The sequence below is a fragment of the Hyperoodon ampullatus genome (genome assembly GCF_949752795.1).
Source record: "Hyperoodon ampullatus genome assembly, chromosome: 3".
Taxonomy (NCBI): domain Eukaryota; kingdom Metazoa; phylum Chordata; class Mammalia; order Artiodactyla; family Ziphiidae; genus Hyperoodon; species Hyperoodon ampullatus.
The window spans coordinates 66,312,955-66,331,358 of record NC_136916.1 but is presented as its reverse complement, the minus strand read 5'-3'; the positions used below and the strand labels follow the sequence as shown (position 1 = coordinate 66,331,358).

General features: G+C 51.4%; 1 protein-coding gene across 1 annotated transcript in view; it reads left to right on the top strand.

Annotated features, from left to right (window-relative positions):
• Positions 1 to 18,404, top strand: part of TMEM266 (transmembrane protein 266) — a gene marked incomplete at both ends in the record, with an annotated part of 84,812 nt that overhangs the window by 29,975 nt on the left and 36,433 nt on the right. Inside the window, 3 exons of the mRNA XM_079700585.1 lie at positions 9,648 to 9,704; positions 11,127 to 11,265; positions 13,124 to 13,239. Coding sequence (XP_079556711.1) covers positions 9,648 to 9,704; positions 11,127 to 11,265; positions 13,124 to 13,239 — 312 coding nt within the window. The remainder of the gene's footprint in view (positions 1 to 9,647; positions 9,705 to 11,126; positions 11,266 to 13,123; positions 13,240 to 18,404) is intronic.

Sequence of the window (18,404 nt, the reverse complement as noted above, 5' to 3'; positions counted from 1 at the left end):
AGCGCAGGCTCAGTAGTTGTGGTGCATGGGCTTAGTTGCTCCGCGGCATGTGGGATCTTCCCAGACCAGGGCTCGAACCCATGTCCCCTGCATTGGCAGGTGGATTCTCAACCACTGCACCACCAGGGAAATCCCCCATCATAGGGTATTGAATATAGTTCCCTGTGCTATACAATAGGACCTTGTTGTTTATCCATCCTGTATATAATAGTTTGCATCTGCTAATCCCAAACTCCCAATCCTTCCCTCCCCCACCCATCTCCCCCTTGGCAACCACAAGTCTGTTCTCTATGTCTGTGAATCTGTTTCTGTTTCCTAGATATGTTCATTTGTGTTGTATTTTAGATTCCACGTATAAGTGATATCATATGGTATTAGTCTTTCTCTTTCTGACTTCGCTTAGTATGATAATCTCTAGGTCCATCCATGTTGCTGAAAATGGCATTATTTCATTCTTTTTTATGGCTGAGTAATATTCCCCTGTATATGTACCACATCTTCTTCATCCATTCATCTGTTGATGGACATTTAGGTTGCTTCCATGTCTTGGCTGTTGTGAATAGTGCTGCTATGAACATAGGGGTGCATGTATCTTTTCGCATTATAGTTTTGTCTGGATACATGCCCAGGAGTGGGATTGCTTGATCATATGGCAACTCTATTTTTAGTTTTTTGAGGAGCTACCATACTCAATATTCGCTTTATTGAGTTGGTCTGGAACTGAACCTGCAAAATCTCCAAGGTGTGCCTGTATAGTCTTCTGTCTCCCCCATCACCTGGCGTAGGGCTGGGCATCTGACACCCACCAATGAAGGCGTGAATAAATTAAACATGTGAGAAATTCTTTTTCAAAATCTTGTTTTCATTTCTTCATTTTCCATGACCTTGACAATGATCTTAGGGAGCATGAAAGTTGGATATAGAGATGAATTTTCTAAACAAGTTGGAATGTACTGCTTTAGACAATGTCAAGCTCACCATTGGTGGAAGTCTGCAAGCTCAGGCTAGATGACCAGCTCATTGGGCTACCAGACAAGGGATGAAAAAACACTGGAAGGCAGTTGGGCCATGCAACGTAACCTTTAAGGTCCTCCCTCCAGCTCTGAGATTCTAGAAATAATCTAGAAACATTCCACTTAACACCACATTCTCAGCAACAACTGATCCTTGCAAGTGGGGAGAGCTGGGCTAATACTTCTACCTCCTGGAGGAGGAACCTATTAGGGAAGAAGCACATCCTCAGTGACCCTTGGCCTCAGACACAGACCAAGACCTCATGCCGGGCTGTCAGGGTGACATTCAGAAGGAGCTGGGAGGCCACCACACAGACAACCTAAAGTTTGGGTCCCTGGTGACTCCTCTGGGTGAGCACAAGACTCCATCTCATCACCCTGATGTATAACAACAATCTTCATGTTTACAAAGATAATTCTGCCCATTGTAGAAAATTAAGAAAATACAGACAAGACAAAATGAGAAAACACAAATCGCCCATATTCTCATTACCCACAGACAACCACTATTAACTTGGTTTACGTCCAGTGAGCCTTTTTCAATGCCTAAGTGTGTATGTACACACTTTTTCCTTAAGAAAAACGGGGTTATAGTGGACCTGATATTCTGGAACCCACTTTTTGTCTATGAATATTTTGTAAATGTCTTTTCATGTACATACTTTTACAACCACATGCTTAGGGGGATTCTACCTAGTGTTTTGTTTTGTTTTTAATTAGCAAATAGTTGAAACACATCAAAAACATAGTGAATCATTTAATGCACACATGTGTTCACACCACCCAGCTTTGTCAAATCCTAACATTTTGGCAATCCCCTGCCATACAGTGGCTGCAGCCATTGTACGATGTCCCCAGTTTAACCCTCATCTTGGACTTGTAGGATTTCTCCCCATTTTCTGCTGTTATAAACAGCAACAGCCCTGTAGACTCACACCATCTCAGTGTGACTCAGTTTGGGTTTAAAAGCAGTGACCCTTGAGCCCGTGTGACCCCACTCCCTGCTCCTCTCCTGCCCAGAGTTCTCCCTTCTGCCCTCGCCTGGCACCACTTCTGGCTGTTTCTGGCTGTCATGGCATGTCCTCCCACCCAGGAGGCAGTTCATTCATGTGGGCCAGTGGCATAGAGGGAAGGTCAGGCCCAGGCTCTGAGCCTCCTGGTTCAGCCTTCTGCCAGCTGTCTGGTCCTGGGGAGGTCACTTTGCTTCTCTGAGCATCAGCCTTCCTCGTCTGTAAGAAGAAGTTAAAAATATCCATCTTAGGGCTTCCCTGGTGGCGCAGTGGTTGAGAGTCCACCTGCCGTTGCAGGGGACATGGGTTCATGCCCTGGTCCGGGAGGATCCCGCGTGCCGCGGAGCGGCTGGGCCCGTGAGCCATGGCCGCTGAGCCTGCGCGTCCGGAGCCTGTGCTCTGCAACGGGAGAGGCCGCAACAGTGAGAGGCCCGCGTACCGCAAAAAAAACCCCAAACAAACAAAAAATCCATCTTAGAGGGATTTTGTGAGAAATGAAATAATGTGTATAAAGTTCCTCTATTAGTCTAGGTTTTCCAGAGAAACAAAACCAACAAATATAACCTAGATGTATATATTTATGTACTAAAAGAGATTTATAACTTCTTGGTTCACATGGTGATGGAGGTCAAGAAATGCCCAGATCTGTAGGGGGCAAAAGCTGGAGGCCCAGGAGAGCTGATGATGTGCATCTCAGTGCACGTCGGAATCTGCAATGTCCCAATTCAAAGACAGTCAAGCAGAGAGAGCAAATCCTTCCTCCCTCTGCCTTTTGTTTTTATCAGGTGGATTGGATAGGATGAGGCCCGTTCATGTTGGGGAGGGCAATCAGCTTTTACTCATTATTCCAGTTCAAATGCTAATCTCATCCGAAACACCCTCCCAGACACACCCCAAATGAGGTCTGGCCAGATATCTGGGCACCCTGCAGCCCAGCCAAGTTGACATGTAAAATTAACCTTCTAATTCCTAATACAGAGCCTGGCACGGAGGAAGGACTTGATAAATGGAGGCTCTTGTTTATTTATTCATTCAGCCCACAGTTTTGAGTGACTCCTTGCCAGGTGCTGTAGGTGGTACTGGGCGTGAGGATCCTGCCCTGATAATCAAGATGCAGGCCCAGCTCAGGTGTTTACAGTCTACTGGGAAGCCGCCAAGGGGATGTGTATAATGAGAGAACTGGAAATGGAGCTTAAGTCTCCTGCTGCAGTCAGTAGGAGACCTCAGACGGTAAGCAGGCTGCTTGCAGGTGTGTGAGCTGCTAGGTGCACGGTGGGGATAGAGGACCTTCAGGCAGCAGTCACAGAGCAGACAAGGGACAGCGTGAGCGACCACAGCATGCCTGGTTATTGACTACAGCAGGAAATGGTGAGAGATGTCCTGGGGACCAGGCCAGGTCATGAAATACCCTCCATGTCTTGCTCAGGAGTGGGGGTCTTGTTTTGAAGGCAGTGGGGAGGAGGCTCCAAGCAGGAGAAGGGGTGATGAAGTTGGACTTTTAGAGAAATCCCTCTGGCAGCCGGTGAGAAGCAGGGGTTGGAGGTGGGGGGAGACTGGAATTTGGAGACTATTTAGGAGGTGCCATTTAGCTGTAAGAGGTTAAAGGTTTGACCCAGAGCAGTGGAAGTGGGACGGAGGAAGGGACAAGCTGGACAGAGTAAAAGGAGCTAAACTCTGCAGGACTTGGGGACCGGCCATCCTGGGTGAATGGGGCATGTGTGAGTGAGAGTGAGGGTGAGCACGACTTCCCGGGAGCCTGGCCTCCTAAGAGGGGTGGGGATGCCCTGTGCTAAGCCTGGGAACTGCTGCAGGAGGAGGTCTCAGCTGGAGTCATGGACTGGGTGGGACTTCAGGGTGTCGGGGGCGAGTTGAAGCCAAGCGTGCAATTGTCCGGGCATAGGGGAGCGCGAGAGGAGAAGAAATGGAGCCCCAGGAAACAATTTTGGGACGGAAACCTGACTGAGAAGGTGTAGCCAGGGAGGTGGGAGGAGAACCCAGAGAGTGTGGGATCCTGGAAACAAAAGGAGGCCTTCTAGAACAAGGAAGCCGGCAGCACACCTGAAGCTGCTGAGGGGTCATTGGTAACCAGGGGCGAGCAGTTTTCCTGGAATGTTGGGTGCTGGCATCAGACTGCAGTGGGTTTAGTGGAGGCACCTCTTCAGAAACTTGGGAGAAGAGGGAGAGGGCAGTGGCTTAAGGGAGACATGGGGTCAGTGAGGGATGTTTCAGGATGGAGGAAGTGGAGATGTTCATATGCCCAGAGGGAGTTCTGGAACAAACCTTGCACATCATGTGGGTTCCAGTTTCTCTCTTCGTCACCCAAGCCTAGCACAGTGCCCCCTGCACGGTGAGCACACAGCCAGGGCATGTCAGTGCTTAATTCACTGCCGTTTGGTCATGTTGTCACCACTGTGCTCTACCCTGTGGGTCTTGAACCCATTCTTTTAAGGTAGTCGGGAACCTCCTGCCAAAATGAACCCAGCATGGCAGGAGACAGTGCAGCCAGTGTGCCTGGGAGCCCAGGCCCCTGGAGATATCAACTGCTGCTTCTCGGAAGGGAGTCATCTTTAGACCCCTAGGAAGGAGGCAGTCTCCATTCACCATCCTCTTCCCCACAGATTTGGGAGACTTGAGGGTGAAGGAGGGAAGGGTGGCTGCTCGCTCTGCTCCTGTTTTATCAACGCCTAACCCCAGGGGGCACCCTTGTGCTGCCTGCAATCACCCCTCAACCTGTGCATGTCATCCAGCAAACCTTTCTTTTGTTTTTTTCTTTTTCTTTTTTTTTTTTTGCGATACGCGGGCCTCTCACTGTTGTGGCCTCTCCCGTTGCGGAGCACAGGCTCCGGACGCACAGGCTCAGCGGCCACGACTCACGGGCCCAGCCGCTCCGCGGCATGTGGGATCTTCCCAGACCGGGGCACGAACCCGTGTCCCCTGCGTCGGCAGGAGGACTCTCAACCACTGCGCCACCAGGGGAGCCCAAGCAAACCTTTCTTTTGCAAACCAGTTCAAGACTGCTTTCAGCCCCCGCAAATGTTCCTCACATTTCCTAAGTCCTCCTTGTAGCTGGATCCTGGACTCCATGTCTTCCTCTTGCTGCTCTAGTTTAACCGGGGCCTTGCAGAGGAGGGAGCCTGCAGCCATCTTGGCAGCAAAAACTTGCCCAAGGGTCCATCTGCTTCTTGAGGAAGCACCAGGGGTCAGCCCCCAGCGGCCTGGTGCCCACCGTGTGTCTTCCTTAGGCCAGGCTGTTCCCCTAAGCCGTGCACCACCCCGCTCCCCAATGCCGCTGGCTGCAGCCTTGCAGGGGCACAAGCTCAGGGTGAGATGTGTGCTGCTCCCTTTTCCCTGGCTGGTGGGCCCAGCTTTGGGGATGGCTCTGCAGGGAGCAAGGGTGCCAGCCCCCACTCTGCTCACCAAGCAGTGAGCCAGGGGATCTCCCTCGGCTGGAGGAAGGGGTGCCTTTGAAAAATTTGCTCGAAGGCATCTGATAGACTAGCAGGTGTTTCTGCCTGCATCTCCCAGCGTTCGTAAACCCTAGGAGACTCATCAGGCCTCATCCCAGGGAAAGAGGCTGATTCCCCTAAGGGGAGGGACTCAGGCCTCAGGCATCAGGAGGCCAGGAGTCCTTGCTGCCACCTGAGCAAGGCAGGGCCTGGAGCAGATGCAAGGGTCAGCACTTGCCATCCTCCCCACGTGCTGCCTGAAGCCTGAGCCCCTTCCCTTGGGAGAAATGAGGGGAGTTCCTCCTGAGAGCGGGGCTTGCCGAGGGAAAAGATGAGGCCTCTGGGGTGGGAAGGAAGAGGGTCCTGGGAACTAGAAGGTTTACCTGCCCCTCTCAGCCTCAGTTTGTGCATCTGTAAAATGGCACAAGAGCTTGGATTATAGTAAATAATAAATGGTGCCATCCTGGAGATTTTGCCAAGACTCTGGCCTGTCTTGATTGTCAGAGCATCCTCATCTCTGGAAGGTGAGACTGGAATGAAGGAGGCTGAAAACCCTTAGTCCTAGGTGGGACAGAGGCAGCTGGAGCTGAGGGTCCAAGTCCCTCAGTCCCACCCCCCTCAAAGCCCTTTGCAAATCTTGGGGGCAGGATTTCAAGGCCGTGGGCCCTGGGGTGGGGGTGGGTGATAAAAATAACCCCTCCTTCGTGTCCTCCTGCAGTTCTGTTAACAAAGCTCTTTCCAGCGGAGCTCTGTAGCAGCTGGCTAGCTGAGGCAGGCAGCACGGGGGCACTAGTTCCGCTTTCCTGCAGGCTGACTGAGGGCTACGGCCGATGTCCCATGGTTAGTAAGGGATAGTCAGAGCCCAAAAGGGAGACCTGACCTTTGACTCCTGATCTAACTCTCTTTCTCCTTCTTGCATCTGGGCATGTGGTCTCCCTGGGTTTACCCAGGGCATTGTCACCTTACACATCCCTGCCGTTCTGTTGGGTACTCCAGGGGAGTTTGTTAAAAAAGGCGTATTGCTGGGCCCTGCACCCAGAGATCCTGACATCCTGGATCTTCATGAGAGCCCAGGAATCTCCATTTTAAACAAAATCCCCAGATGTTGCTAAAGCAGGGTGTCCTTGCCTGCACATTGAGACACACAGGCCAACAATGGGTTAGTCAGTCTGGGTGAGACCCGTGCTGGGGGCCGTGAGGTGGCAGGGCAGCGTGGCCAGGTCCCTACCTCCACGGACAGCAAAGGATGCTGCAGGGGAAAAACCCCTGGGTGGAGTGTTTCAGAGCTGGGTTCTCATTCCACCTTTGACCCTGACTCGGAACAGCCAGTTCCAGGCCATTTCCCATCTACAGCAGGAGGCTGGCCCAGGAGCTGTTTCCCAAGCCATCTCCACAGCTGCCTTTTGGCTGTTCTGTTTCCATGGGCTGGGCTAGGGAGGAAAGTCTCCCTCACAGGGTGGGTCCCCTGTGGATGCGCCAGCAAGGAGGAAAGGCAAATAGGTGGCCAGTGCTCCCACTGTTCCACTTGCCTACCTGGTACCACCTTGACCCATAAGCCCACGCAACCTCCATCCCTTCCTAGAGCACAGAGGCTCCGCCGGTGCTGCCTGCTGCCTGCTCCTCCCCTCTCTGGGGTTCCTGGCTGAGTTTCAGCCTGGCCAGCTCCCTTCCTCATCCCCCCACTGACTTTTTAGTAAATGCTGCTCTGTTTATAAAGCAGGATGATTCCTTTTAAATGAGGTAACCTAGAGGAGTCAAATTCATAGAGATGGAAAGTAGATGGTGGTTGCCAGGGGCTGTGGGAAGGGAAAAAGGGGGAGTTGATGGTTAATGGGCACAGAGTTTCAGTTTGGGGTGATGAAAAAGTTCTGGAGGTGGATGGTGGTGATAATTGCACAACAATGTGAATGTACGTAATGCCGCAGTTCACTTTTAGAAATGGTTAAAATGGTATAATTCATGTTATGTCTATTTGACCACAATTTCCAAAGACGGAGCAGCGGCAGGGCAGGGAGAAGGAGAGATCACATCCAGACCAGGCCCTGTTCCTCTCTGTGCCAGCCTGGACTTTTTGCTGTGGGAGTCCCAGAATTGGGATTTTGAGGTGGATGTGGCTGGTGTGTCATTTCAGAGGAGACAAATACTGAGTTTCAAAGTCAGCACAATTCGAGGGAGTGAACAGCAGCAAAAGAAACTCGGACAGTATCTGGTGTTCTTATACAGCTTGAGTACACTACACGGAGTCCAGCACCTCTGGGTCCAAAGGCCGACTCACCTCCCAATGCCTGAGTGACCTTGGGCAGCTTCCTTAACCTCTCTGAGCTTCAGCTTCCCCTTCAGTAAAATGAGAATCATGTGTGAGGAGGGTTAACCCAGGATCTGCAACCTATTGATATGTACCAGATGGCAAATGTTAGTCTCATAATGAATTGGAAGATTTGTATCTTCTAACTCATTTCTCTAGCAGAAGGGGAAACTGAGGCCCAGAGAGGTTATCTGACTTGCCCAAGGCCACACAACCAGCCAATTACTGAGCTGTGACCTCAAGATATTGGACCTCAACCCAGACCTCTCTGCACCCACTCAAAGCTGTGGTGCAGTTAAGTGAGAGATTGGGAAGGCACGTGGAATGGGCATCAGGCTACCACATGTCCCTATGTGTTCTCAAACGTGGTGACAGAACTGGCCACCACCAGCATCCCTCCTTCTCATCTCTTCAGGATAGTCCTTTATGAGGAAGAGGTAAATTTTAGCAGCCAAGCCTTTTTGTGGCTTAAGTGTGGGTAGAGATCCCTAGGTTTTCTACAGCTTTGCCACATTGAGATGGCTGGCCTTCTACTATAGGCATGTGGGAGCAGGGCCCTCACCTGGTGTGAATTACTGTGAACTTCTCATCCTGGTTCAAGGAAGGGCCTATGACAATTGTACCAGGGTCATATGAGACCAGCTTTTAAGTATCTTCTTTGGAGAAAGATGTACTCTTGGTGAGGAAACCGCCACAGAAGGCGGAGGCAATGGAGTGAGTTCCTGAGGGCTTTAAGGAATCAGACATGCATGCATTTGTTCATTCATTCACAACTTGTAATCACTCAGTGTCACTCTATGCCAGGGATTAGGGGTAAAGGAGAGAAGTCAGACAGTGCCTCTTGAGCCTGAATTGGGGGATCAGGCAGATAGGCACTACAAAGTAAGATAAAGTCCAAGGGAGGGAGGGTGGTGATTCATGTTCCAAGGCCTATAGGAACACCCAGGAAAGAGGCACCGAGCCTGGGGAGGGTAGAAAAGCTTCATGGAGGTGACATTTGAGCTGTGGCCAGAAGGAGAAGGCCTTTCCAAGAAGAGGAAGGGGAAAAGGCCCTGCTGGTTAGCACACAGGCCAAGATGCTATAACAAGAAAACCCAAAACACAGGGACTTAATTAAACAAGGTGGGGTCAGCAGTTAAGGCTTACGTGGTGGCTTGGGGCTGATGGGGGCCCAGCATGCTTGTTGCCAGCCCTCCCTAACTGAAGACACCTCCCCACCACACCTACACACCCACATTCTAGTCTTTGGGAAGAGGGAAATAGGAGGACGAGCCTAATCCCTTAAAGGTCGCAACCAGGAGGTGGTACGCAGAGCTTCTCTCCTCATAAGCCATTGGCCAGAACTTGGTCACATGGCCACTCCAGATGCAAGGAAGGCTGGGAAATGTAGTCTTTATCTGGGTGGCCATGCTGAAATTCCAATTATTGTATAAGGAGAGAAGAGAGATTGGGGGTGGGGGGAAGTCAATGGGGGAATCAAAGCCACATGCAAAGACAAGGCAAAGGAGAAAGAGCTTGCATGTTTGTTGATTTGCAAGTGGTTTGTGACATGACAGGAGTGCAACAGATGACTGGAGAAGGAGACAGGGTCCTAAGTATCATTCCAAGGATTCAGAGTGTATCTGTATGTAATGGAAGCATTGAAGGTGCTTAGCCAGGGGCTGGCACAGGCGGTGACGCAGACCTGAGCTGGGGCACTCAAAGCAGGGGTGGAGAGAGCACGTGGGCTGAGAAACACTTAGGGGATGGTGAAGACTTCTCCCATTATTGAACAGGACGGAGAGCCCTTGATTCCGAGCTCTGGAATCCTCTCCACCGGGAGGAGGGGGCAGGGAGAACAATAACCATAACCTCTTTTCTCACTTCCTCTCAGACTGTTCTTCGGATTGTGGTGCTCGGGATCTGGGATTACATTGAAAACAAAATAGAGGTAAAGACCAATGTCCATCTGCACCCCCAAGCCAACCATCCTGGAAGCCAGGAAATGTCACTGTCCCATCCATCCCAGGGTGGGAGCCATCAACAAAGGCCAGCACCTTCCCACACTGGACACAGGAGTCTGTTCAGCTGTGCCTTTAGGTGGGTGGGGAGGGGGGTGAACTGAGAAAGTTTCCAGCAAAGGAATGGCCTAAAAAATCTCCTTGACTTTCTGCAAAATTTAAAAAGTTATTCTTTTTTTTTTTTAACATCTTTATTGGAATACAATTGCTTTACAATGGTGTGTTAGTTTCTGCCGTATAACAAAGTGAATCAGCTATACATAGACATATATCCCCATATCCGCTCCTTCTTGTGTCTCCCTCCCACCCTCCCTATCCCACCCCTCTAGGTGATCACAAAGCACGGAGCTGATCTCCCTGTGCTATGCGGCTGCTTTCCACTAGCTATCGGTTTTACATTTGGTGGTGTCTGTATGTCCATGCCATAAAAAGTTATTCTTGAATCATTTTGGAAAGCTTTTGAAATGTGTTTTAAAACAAATCCACTCTAAAATGGCCCCATGATCAGAGAGCTGAGTGGGGGAACCATAAAAGTGTTTCTCAGCCCGGGTTTCTGCAGAGCAAACCGGTTGCTTTGTTTTGTATAAAAGCAGGTGGCGTGTGGTGGGTGGAGATGAGATGCGGGGGAGGCTGGCTGACCCCCAGAGTTTGGTGCGCACAGGACAAGGCAAGGCTGTCAGTGTCTGCTGCCCACTCCTTCCTCACCACCCCATTCCCCACCACACACACTTTTTAGCCTCTTTGGGCCAAATGCTGGGAGCAGACATAGAGGCCTGGCCTGTGGAAGTCTCAGACCAGGCCAGGCTGGAACAGGCAGATGGAAGGTCAAGGCCCAGAGCTGAAGTGCAGGCTGGGTCCCCTTCTCTCCAAGCTTTGCCTACATGCAGGGTTAGAGACTCAGCACCAGCAGCGGATGCAGATGAGATGTGGGCTCTGCGCTGTTGCTTCCCAGGGGGAAGGGGCCTGCCTTCAGCCTCCACTGCCAGTGAGGGATTCAGTGAGGCCAGCGCAGGAAACCTGCGACACGGGATGCAAGCCCCATCCTGAGAAGGGACAAGATGCTGGAGACATATGCTTGCAAAAGAAGCTTGGAACAGCCCAAGGCCGTCTGAACCAAGGCTGGCGATGGGCTGAGGTCACTTGGAGGAGAGAGAGTGCTCAGGAGCACGTCTGGGGTGGGAGGCCCCTAAAGACTAAGGAGGGTCACGAGAGGCAGCCAGGAATGGGGGTGAACTTCTGAGGGGGGTGCAGGGGATCATTGGCCAGCACCAGCTGCTTTGCCTGACCTGGTCTCTGGTTCCAGGACATTCAGGAAGTTGGCCCAGGGCACTGAAATCCACCTCCTCTCACAGGTGTTTGATGGGGCTGTGATCATCCTGTCCTTGGCCCCGATGGTGGCGTCCACGGTGGCTAATGGGCCCAGGAGCCCCTGGGATGCCATCAGCCTCATCATCATGCTCCGGATCTGGCGGGTGAAGAGGGTCATTGATGGTGAGTGGCCCGAAAGGGGTGAGTTCGAGGCAGGAAGGATGGTCTCTGGGGTCTCTCATCCCCTTATCGGGGTACCCTCTCCCTGGTTCCCAGCCCCATGTCCCATCCTGTGAACACTGTGGGGTTTGACATCTTGTCAGGGAGCCCCTAATCCAGAGTCCTCATCAAACTGAGATGTGATCAGGTCCAGCTTTGTAAGGCCCACGCAGGAAAGGCACTGGGAGATCATCTAGTCCGTTCCTCTCATTTCACAGATGGGGAAACTGAAGCCAAGAGGGATGAGGGTCACACAGGAAACCAGCTCTGAGTCAGCAGTGAAGCCCAGGACCCCTGACGCCCACCAGTGTTCCCTTAGCTGTTCAGCTTCCCCCATCTGCACAGGCTCTGCTCTTGGCTCTGTCCCTGAAGGGCTGCCACTGGCTGGGAGCTCATGGGGCCCTGTAATCCAGAGCCCAGGCTCCCTCTCTGGGTCTCAATGTATGTCTTTTATAAGTAGGATCCACTGTGAGTAACAGAGACTCAGAATAGCAGTGACTAAAACAAAACAGAAGCTTATTTCTCCCACATGAAAGCCTGGGCCAGTAAGGTAGGCAGTAGGCAGTCCAGGGCCAATAAGGAGCTTCTGAAGTCATGATTCCAGGTTCCTCTTATATTGTTGCTTTGCTGCACATAGCCTATTTTCCAAAGTCACCCTCACGGCTCAAGATGGCTGCTTCACTGCCTGCCATCACATCCTCATTTCAGCCAATAGGAAGAAGGAAGGGAGGAAGACGATAAAGAAGCAAAAGGAAAGCCCCAGCTGCCTTTTCTTTTTACACATCTTTATTGATATATAGTTCACACACCGTAAAGCACACATTTAAAGTACACAATTGAATACTTTTTAGTATATTCATAGAATTGTGCAAACATCACCAAAATCTAAGTTTGGAGCATTTTTATCACTTCAAAAAGAAACCCATACCCATTAATTAGCAGTCACTCCTCATTCCCCTGCAGCCTTAAGCAACCACTAATCTACTTCCTGTCTGAATAGATTTGCCTCTTCTGGACATTTCATATAAGTGGAATCATATATGTGGTCTGTTGTGTTTGGCATCTTTCACTTAACAGAATGTTTTCAAGGTTGATCCATGTTGTAGTATGCATCAGTACTTTATTCCTTTTTATTGTCAAATAGTATTCTATTGTATAGATATACCACATTTTATTTATCCATTTGTCAGTTGATGGACACTGAGTCTGTTTCCACTTTGGGCTGCTGTGGACACTCATGTACGAGTTTTTGTATGGACATATGTTTTCATTTCTCTTAGATTCCTGGGTATGGAATTACTGGGCCATATGGTCACTCCTTGTTGAATATTTTGAAGAACTGTTTTCCAGAGCAGCTGCCCCATTTTACATTCCCACCAGCAATGTGGGAGGGTTCTAATATTTCCACTTCCTCATCAACTCCAGGTGCCTTTTAAGGAAGGCTTCTGGAAGCCGCTGCACAACACCTGCACTTGCATCCCGTTGTCCATGATGTAGTCTCGTGGCTTCTCACAGCTGCAAAGGAGACTGGAAAATATAGTCCTCATACCAGGCAGCTGTGCACACAGCCAAAATTAAGGGTTCTTCTATCACTATGGAAAAGGAAAAAAAAAAACAGTATCTTAGTCGTGATGGGTTAGGGTTCTAGCCCTCTTATAGTTTCTGGGTGCTGTTGGGTACCTGACACCACTGCCCCCACCCCAGATCTTCCAGGAACCACACCTGGGCCTGAGCCTGATGCTGGCTGGATGCTGGGACCAGCCCCTCCCCCACCAAGCACTGCCGCTGCCAAGCTCTTCACGGGGCTGTCTCTGTCTTCCAGCCTACGTCCTGCCTGTGAAGGTGGAGATGGAGATGGTCATCCAGCAGTACGAGAAGGCCAAGGTCATCCAGGACGAGCAGCTGGAGAGACTGACGCAGATCTGTCAGGAGCAAGGGGTAACGCATGGCCACTTTCAGTTCTGCCCAGTTCCGTCCAGGGCTGAGGACACTAGTGGTTTCTAAAGTCCCCCAGGGTGCCAGAGCTGCAGGTGCCCTGCGGTCAGCGACCTCCTCCAGCCCCTTCACAGACACATGGGGAACCTGAGGCCCAGAGTGGGGAGACGTGTCTCTAAGGTCACTCGTGCCCAGCCCAGCCCAGCCAGGCCTGGACTCCGCCCTGGCTCTAAGGCCAGGCTTCTTTTCATCTCTCCGTGGTGACCAGTCAGCTCTCCAACCTGAACCGGCTGAATCATCCCCTCAGTTATCAGGGTCTTCTGGGCATGGTGGTCTCTGAAACAGGGGTTGGATTCTGTGTACAGAGGTTGCTGGGCACCACTGTGGGCCAGTTGCCACCCAGGACCCCCAGACACACTAGAGAGGCTTCAGCAGCGCCCTCTGCCCTCTAGGAACCCTGGTAAAGACTCAGAGACAAGGACGGGCTCTGCAAAGCTGTGCTGGGCAGAGCCAGGGGGACGGGCAACCGGGGCTCAGAGAGGGTCTGTCTGGGAATCCAGAGGCCTCTCTCAAGGTCCAGCCCCCCAGTCCTCAGCTCCCTCCCCCAGGACTTCAACCAAGTCACACACTTTTTTGCCCTCAGTTCTTTCCTCCCTAACATGAGGGGACTGCTCCCATGTGAGTGGGCCAGACAGCCCCTTCTATAGGAGTTTAGGGGAGGGGACTGGGGTGCTCAGGAGGTCGGAGGACAGCAGGGCCCTGCAGCAAGGCCACAAAGCGCTGTAGAAACATAGCCTCAAGTGCAGGGAATGTTCTGGTACCAGCGGTGCAGGGTGGGAATGCCACAGAGCGACTAGCTCGCAAGGTGGTGGGAACGTGTGTGGGAGGATGGGCCCCAGCCCCGAAGCCCTCGCTGTTGGCCTCCAAGGGTCCTGGGCACTCACTGCCGTGGGCCATGCTTGTTCGCACCTGGAGTTGCTTCTCCCACTAAGCTGGATGCTCCCCTAGGGCAGGCTTCGTCCAACTTGTGTTTTTCCCCAGCCCAGCACCCCATACGTGTGGGTCTCCTGGCTCCCCAACCCCAGGCTCTCGTGGCTGGAGGAGGCGCTGGAGCGGGTGGGGAGTCTGTGGAATTACCCCACAGGAACACACAGGCCACGTCTTCCAAGTCACCCCCTTGGAATGTCTGTCTGGGAACATTTATCTCTTTATCTACTTGGGGAACACCACGGCCTTTCACTTCAGCACAAAGCGCTTATGAGTGACAAGAGGGGCCATCAGGGGACACAGTCCCCAGGGGCACATTGTCCATGGGGTCCCGGGAGTGGGGCCGTCTACACGGAGTGCTAGGCTGGGAAGAAGAATGCTCCAGTCCCCAAGCAGTTGGCATCAGCTTTGTGCTTACCCATGCGTCTGGTCAGCCAGGAGTGTGCACAGGACTGGCCCCTGCCGTCACTGGGCTCTGGGTGACTCGAGGCGTTTAGCAGGCCCATGATAGACAACAGCAGTCCCGTGTAATACATGCTTCAGCAGGGACACATCGGGGGGCTCTGGGGGTGGTGGGATGCCGGTTTCCAGAGGCGCTTGACATTGAGCCACGACCCCCTGGAGAAGAGCGCCAGGTAGAGGGGACAGGTGCAGCACGAGAGTGGGCATTGTGCTGGGGGAATCAAGGCCGTTCAGGGTGTGAGCAGAGGGTGGGAGTGGGGGGATTTGGAGGCAGGCTTGGGGAGGGCCGCAGGGCTGACCAGGGAGTTTGGGCTTCATCCAGTTGAGAGGGAAGAAGCCTGGAGTGTTAGAAGCAGGGCCGGGGGGATTTGCTCAGATTTGAGTTTTTGGTGGATCTTTCTGGTCGCCTTTGGAGGACGGATGGGAGAGGCAGGAGTGGAGACGGGAAGCCCGGTAGAGGTGGTAGAACCACCAAGGGGAACGGGGCCTGGGCTTGGGGCAGAGGGAGGTGGAGGGGTCAGGGAGAGGACAGCTCAAGTGTCATCCAGGACCCAGCCAGAGCGTGGTCAGGCAGCTCTCAGTCTGCTAATAGGAAAATGAATGCTCTGCTTCGCTGCATTTGGCCATGTGAAAGACACAGACATAGCGCCGCATCTGCCCTCCATAAATTCATGGCCACGTTAACAGCCCACGTGCTGCGTGGCTGAGGGGAAGCCCTGATGGCAGGCCACCCCTCCTGGTTTCCACTGTGACCCCGTCCTGAGCCCCCGGGGACCCCACATTCCTGCCGTCCCGGTTCACATCACCCTCTATATGTGGCCTCCTTCCCAGGGATCTGGGCCAGAGGGAGACTCCCTTGGATTCTGCACAGGAAAGAGCCAATAAATAAAGACATATTCCCTCTACGTAGTAACATCTGGAAAAGAGAGAAACAGAAACAAACCATTTTATTTAAAAAACACCTGAAGCCTGTCATCTTAGTTAAGACAGCAAAACAGGGCCAGATGGGCTGGAATCCCAGCGGGCTGCCAGGGAGGCGGGAGGGGCTGGCCAGAGCCACACGCTAGGTCACTGGGTTCTGCAGAGAAACCATGAACGCTGCTCTCCCAGAGCCGTGCCCACTTCACAGGGTGGAGCAAATAGACACCTCATTTTCAGCTGGATTTTAAGACCAGGCTTGGGACTTGACTGAGCCAAAAATGCCCCTAAAGAAATGTGAATGCTGGCTCGTGGAACGTCAGGGATGGCTAGACCCTTTGAGAGAATAGTGCCTGGAATGGTGAGGATGTTAGGGACAGACCTAAGTGCAAAGCCAGCTTGGCTACTTGTGGCTTTGGGCACCAAGGGGACCTCTGTGGACCTTGGTTTTCCTAATCTGAAAAATGGGGATAATAATACAATCCTTGAAGGATGGTTGTGCGATTGCTTAGCCTAAAGCCTGGCACATGATAAATGGTGACTCTATGGGAACTAACCACGCATTTCTCCACGTACACCCATTTTACAGATAAGAAAATTGAGAAGTGGTGACTTGCCCAAGAGCACAGAGCTAAGAGAGGGCTTTTAGAGCCAGGAGTAGATCCAGGTGTCCTGTCTGTGAAAGGTGTTCTTCCCCAGCCCACCTTGCTTCGGATCATGTTCTAGGACATTTTTATACCCATGTCATTTCTCAGGGCTCGGTGAAAACATTGATTAGATTGGGCACCAGGGTGTTTCAAACCACTGCCTGAGGACAACTCTCCTCTTGCAGGCACAAGCCTAGCTGCCCTCAGCTGCCTCAGTAGCTTTTCCGAAGAGTCTCTTGCTGCTGCCCTCACTCCCACCCCACCCAACCCCATTCCAGGTCATTCTGTTCATCTTTGTCACAAACTCTTGCTCTCTCTCTCTCTCTCCCAGCAGGAATTCTTAGGGCTTAATGAAGCAATTTCCAAACTGAATTTGTATATGCTACCTAAGAAATTGAAATTTACCCAAAATTCCAATGAAATGTGTAGAATCTCAGTTTAAACGAAACACTCACTTTGCGTTCACCTTGCTCTCTCCCTGGCATGTATTTGTAAAACTATTTGCCAACATTTCACTCATCTTAGCTCTTTTTTTTTTTTTTTTTTTGCGGTACGTGGGCCTCTCACTGTTGTGGCCTCTCCCGTTGCAGAGCACAGGCTCCGGGTGCGCAGGCTCAGCGGCCATGGCTCACGGGCCCAGCCGCTCCGCGGCATGTGGGATCTTCCCGGACCGGGGCACGAACCCGTGTCCCCTGCATCGGCAGGCAGACTCTCAACCACTGCGCCACCAGGGAAGCCCCATCTTAGCTCTTTTTAAAAATAAACTTTATTTTTTAGAACAGTTTTAGATTTATAGGAAAATTGTGACGATAGTACAGAGTTCCCATATACCCTGTACCCCTTTTCCCCATTATTAACTTCTTACATTAGTATCATACATTTGTTACAATTAATGAACCAATATCGATATGTTATTATCAAGGCCCACACATTGTTCAGATTTCCTTAGTTTTTATCGAATGTCCTTGATCTGTTCCAGGATCCCATCCAGAACACCACATGACATTGAGTCATCGTATCTCCTTGGGCTCCTCTTGGCTATAAAAGTTCCTCAGACTTCCCTTGTTTGTGATGGCCTTGACAGTTTTGAGGAGTTCTGGTCAGGTATTTTATAGGATGTCGCTCTGCTGGGCTTTAACTGATGTTTTTCTCGTGATTAGATTGGAGTTCTGGGGTTTAGGGAGGGAGACAGGACCCGTGCCGTTCTCATCCCATCATATCAAAGGTACATACTGTCACTATGACATCACTGTGGATGTTGACACTGAGGTAGTGTTTGTCAGGTCTCTCCGTTGTAAAGTGACTCTATTTAAATTCATCTTAGCTTTTTTAGAAAGCTTAAATTGCTTCTTACTGTGACCCTGTGGAGACTCTTCGGTGACATGCTTTGCCAGCTTCTTGCATGAATATCTTGCACATTATATCTTCTGTGCCACATGGCATCTCATTCTCACCACAGGCCACGCCCAAGGTGTCCCAGAACTCCCTTGTGTTATAGATGAGGGGCCCCTGGATTTGGCAGATGGAGGAATCTGAGGCCAGTTAGGAGATTAGGATGGAACAGGGGTCTCTTACAGCTCATTCTAGTCCTTTTCTCCCCCCGGATCACACTGGCCTTCTGGTCTTCACAGGGAGACAGGATTCAGTGCTTCCCTCGTTCCCTCATCTCTCCTGACTACTGGGCTCACCTCATCCTTAGCAGATTCCTACGAGAAAGAGGAGCCCAGAGGGGCCAGGGTTGGGGTCAGGGGAGGGAGGGGGACACTCTGTTGGTCAGTCCCACCTTTCCCAAGCCCTGGCTGACCTTCTGCAGCCTTCTTCCAGATGGCTCATGTCTGTGGTGGAAGCAGGTCGACTCAGACCCCTGCATTCAACAGTCCTTCGACTGGAAGGTCATTCCCTTTCACTTTTATTTTGCTCTGTATCTGGATTTTGTTCTCTGCCCGTCCAGCCAGAATTTTCTTAGGCATTCATCTCTCTGGTACACAGTTGGATTCCAGAGGTGGGGTGCTAGTTCCTGTCCTTCAGAGAGGTGGTATGAACGTTTTGTCTCTTTCTTTGTACTGGCTGCTTCAGAAATCAAAGCTATTTTAGATGCAGTGGTTAAATCAATGCAGTGATATATTCTTCCAACTTGTCTTAAGAAACCACTTC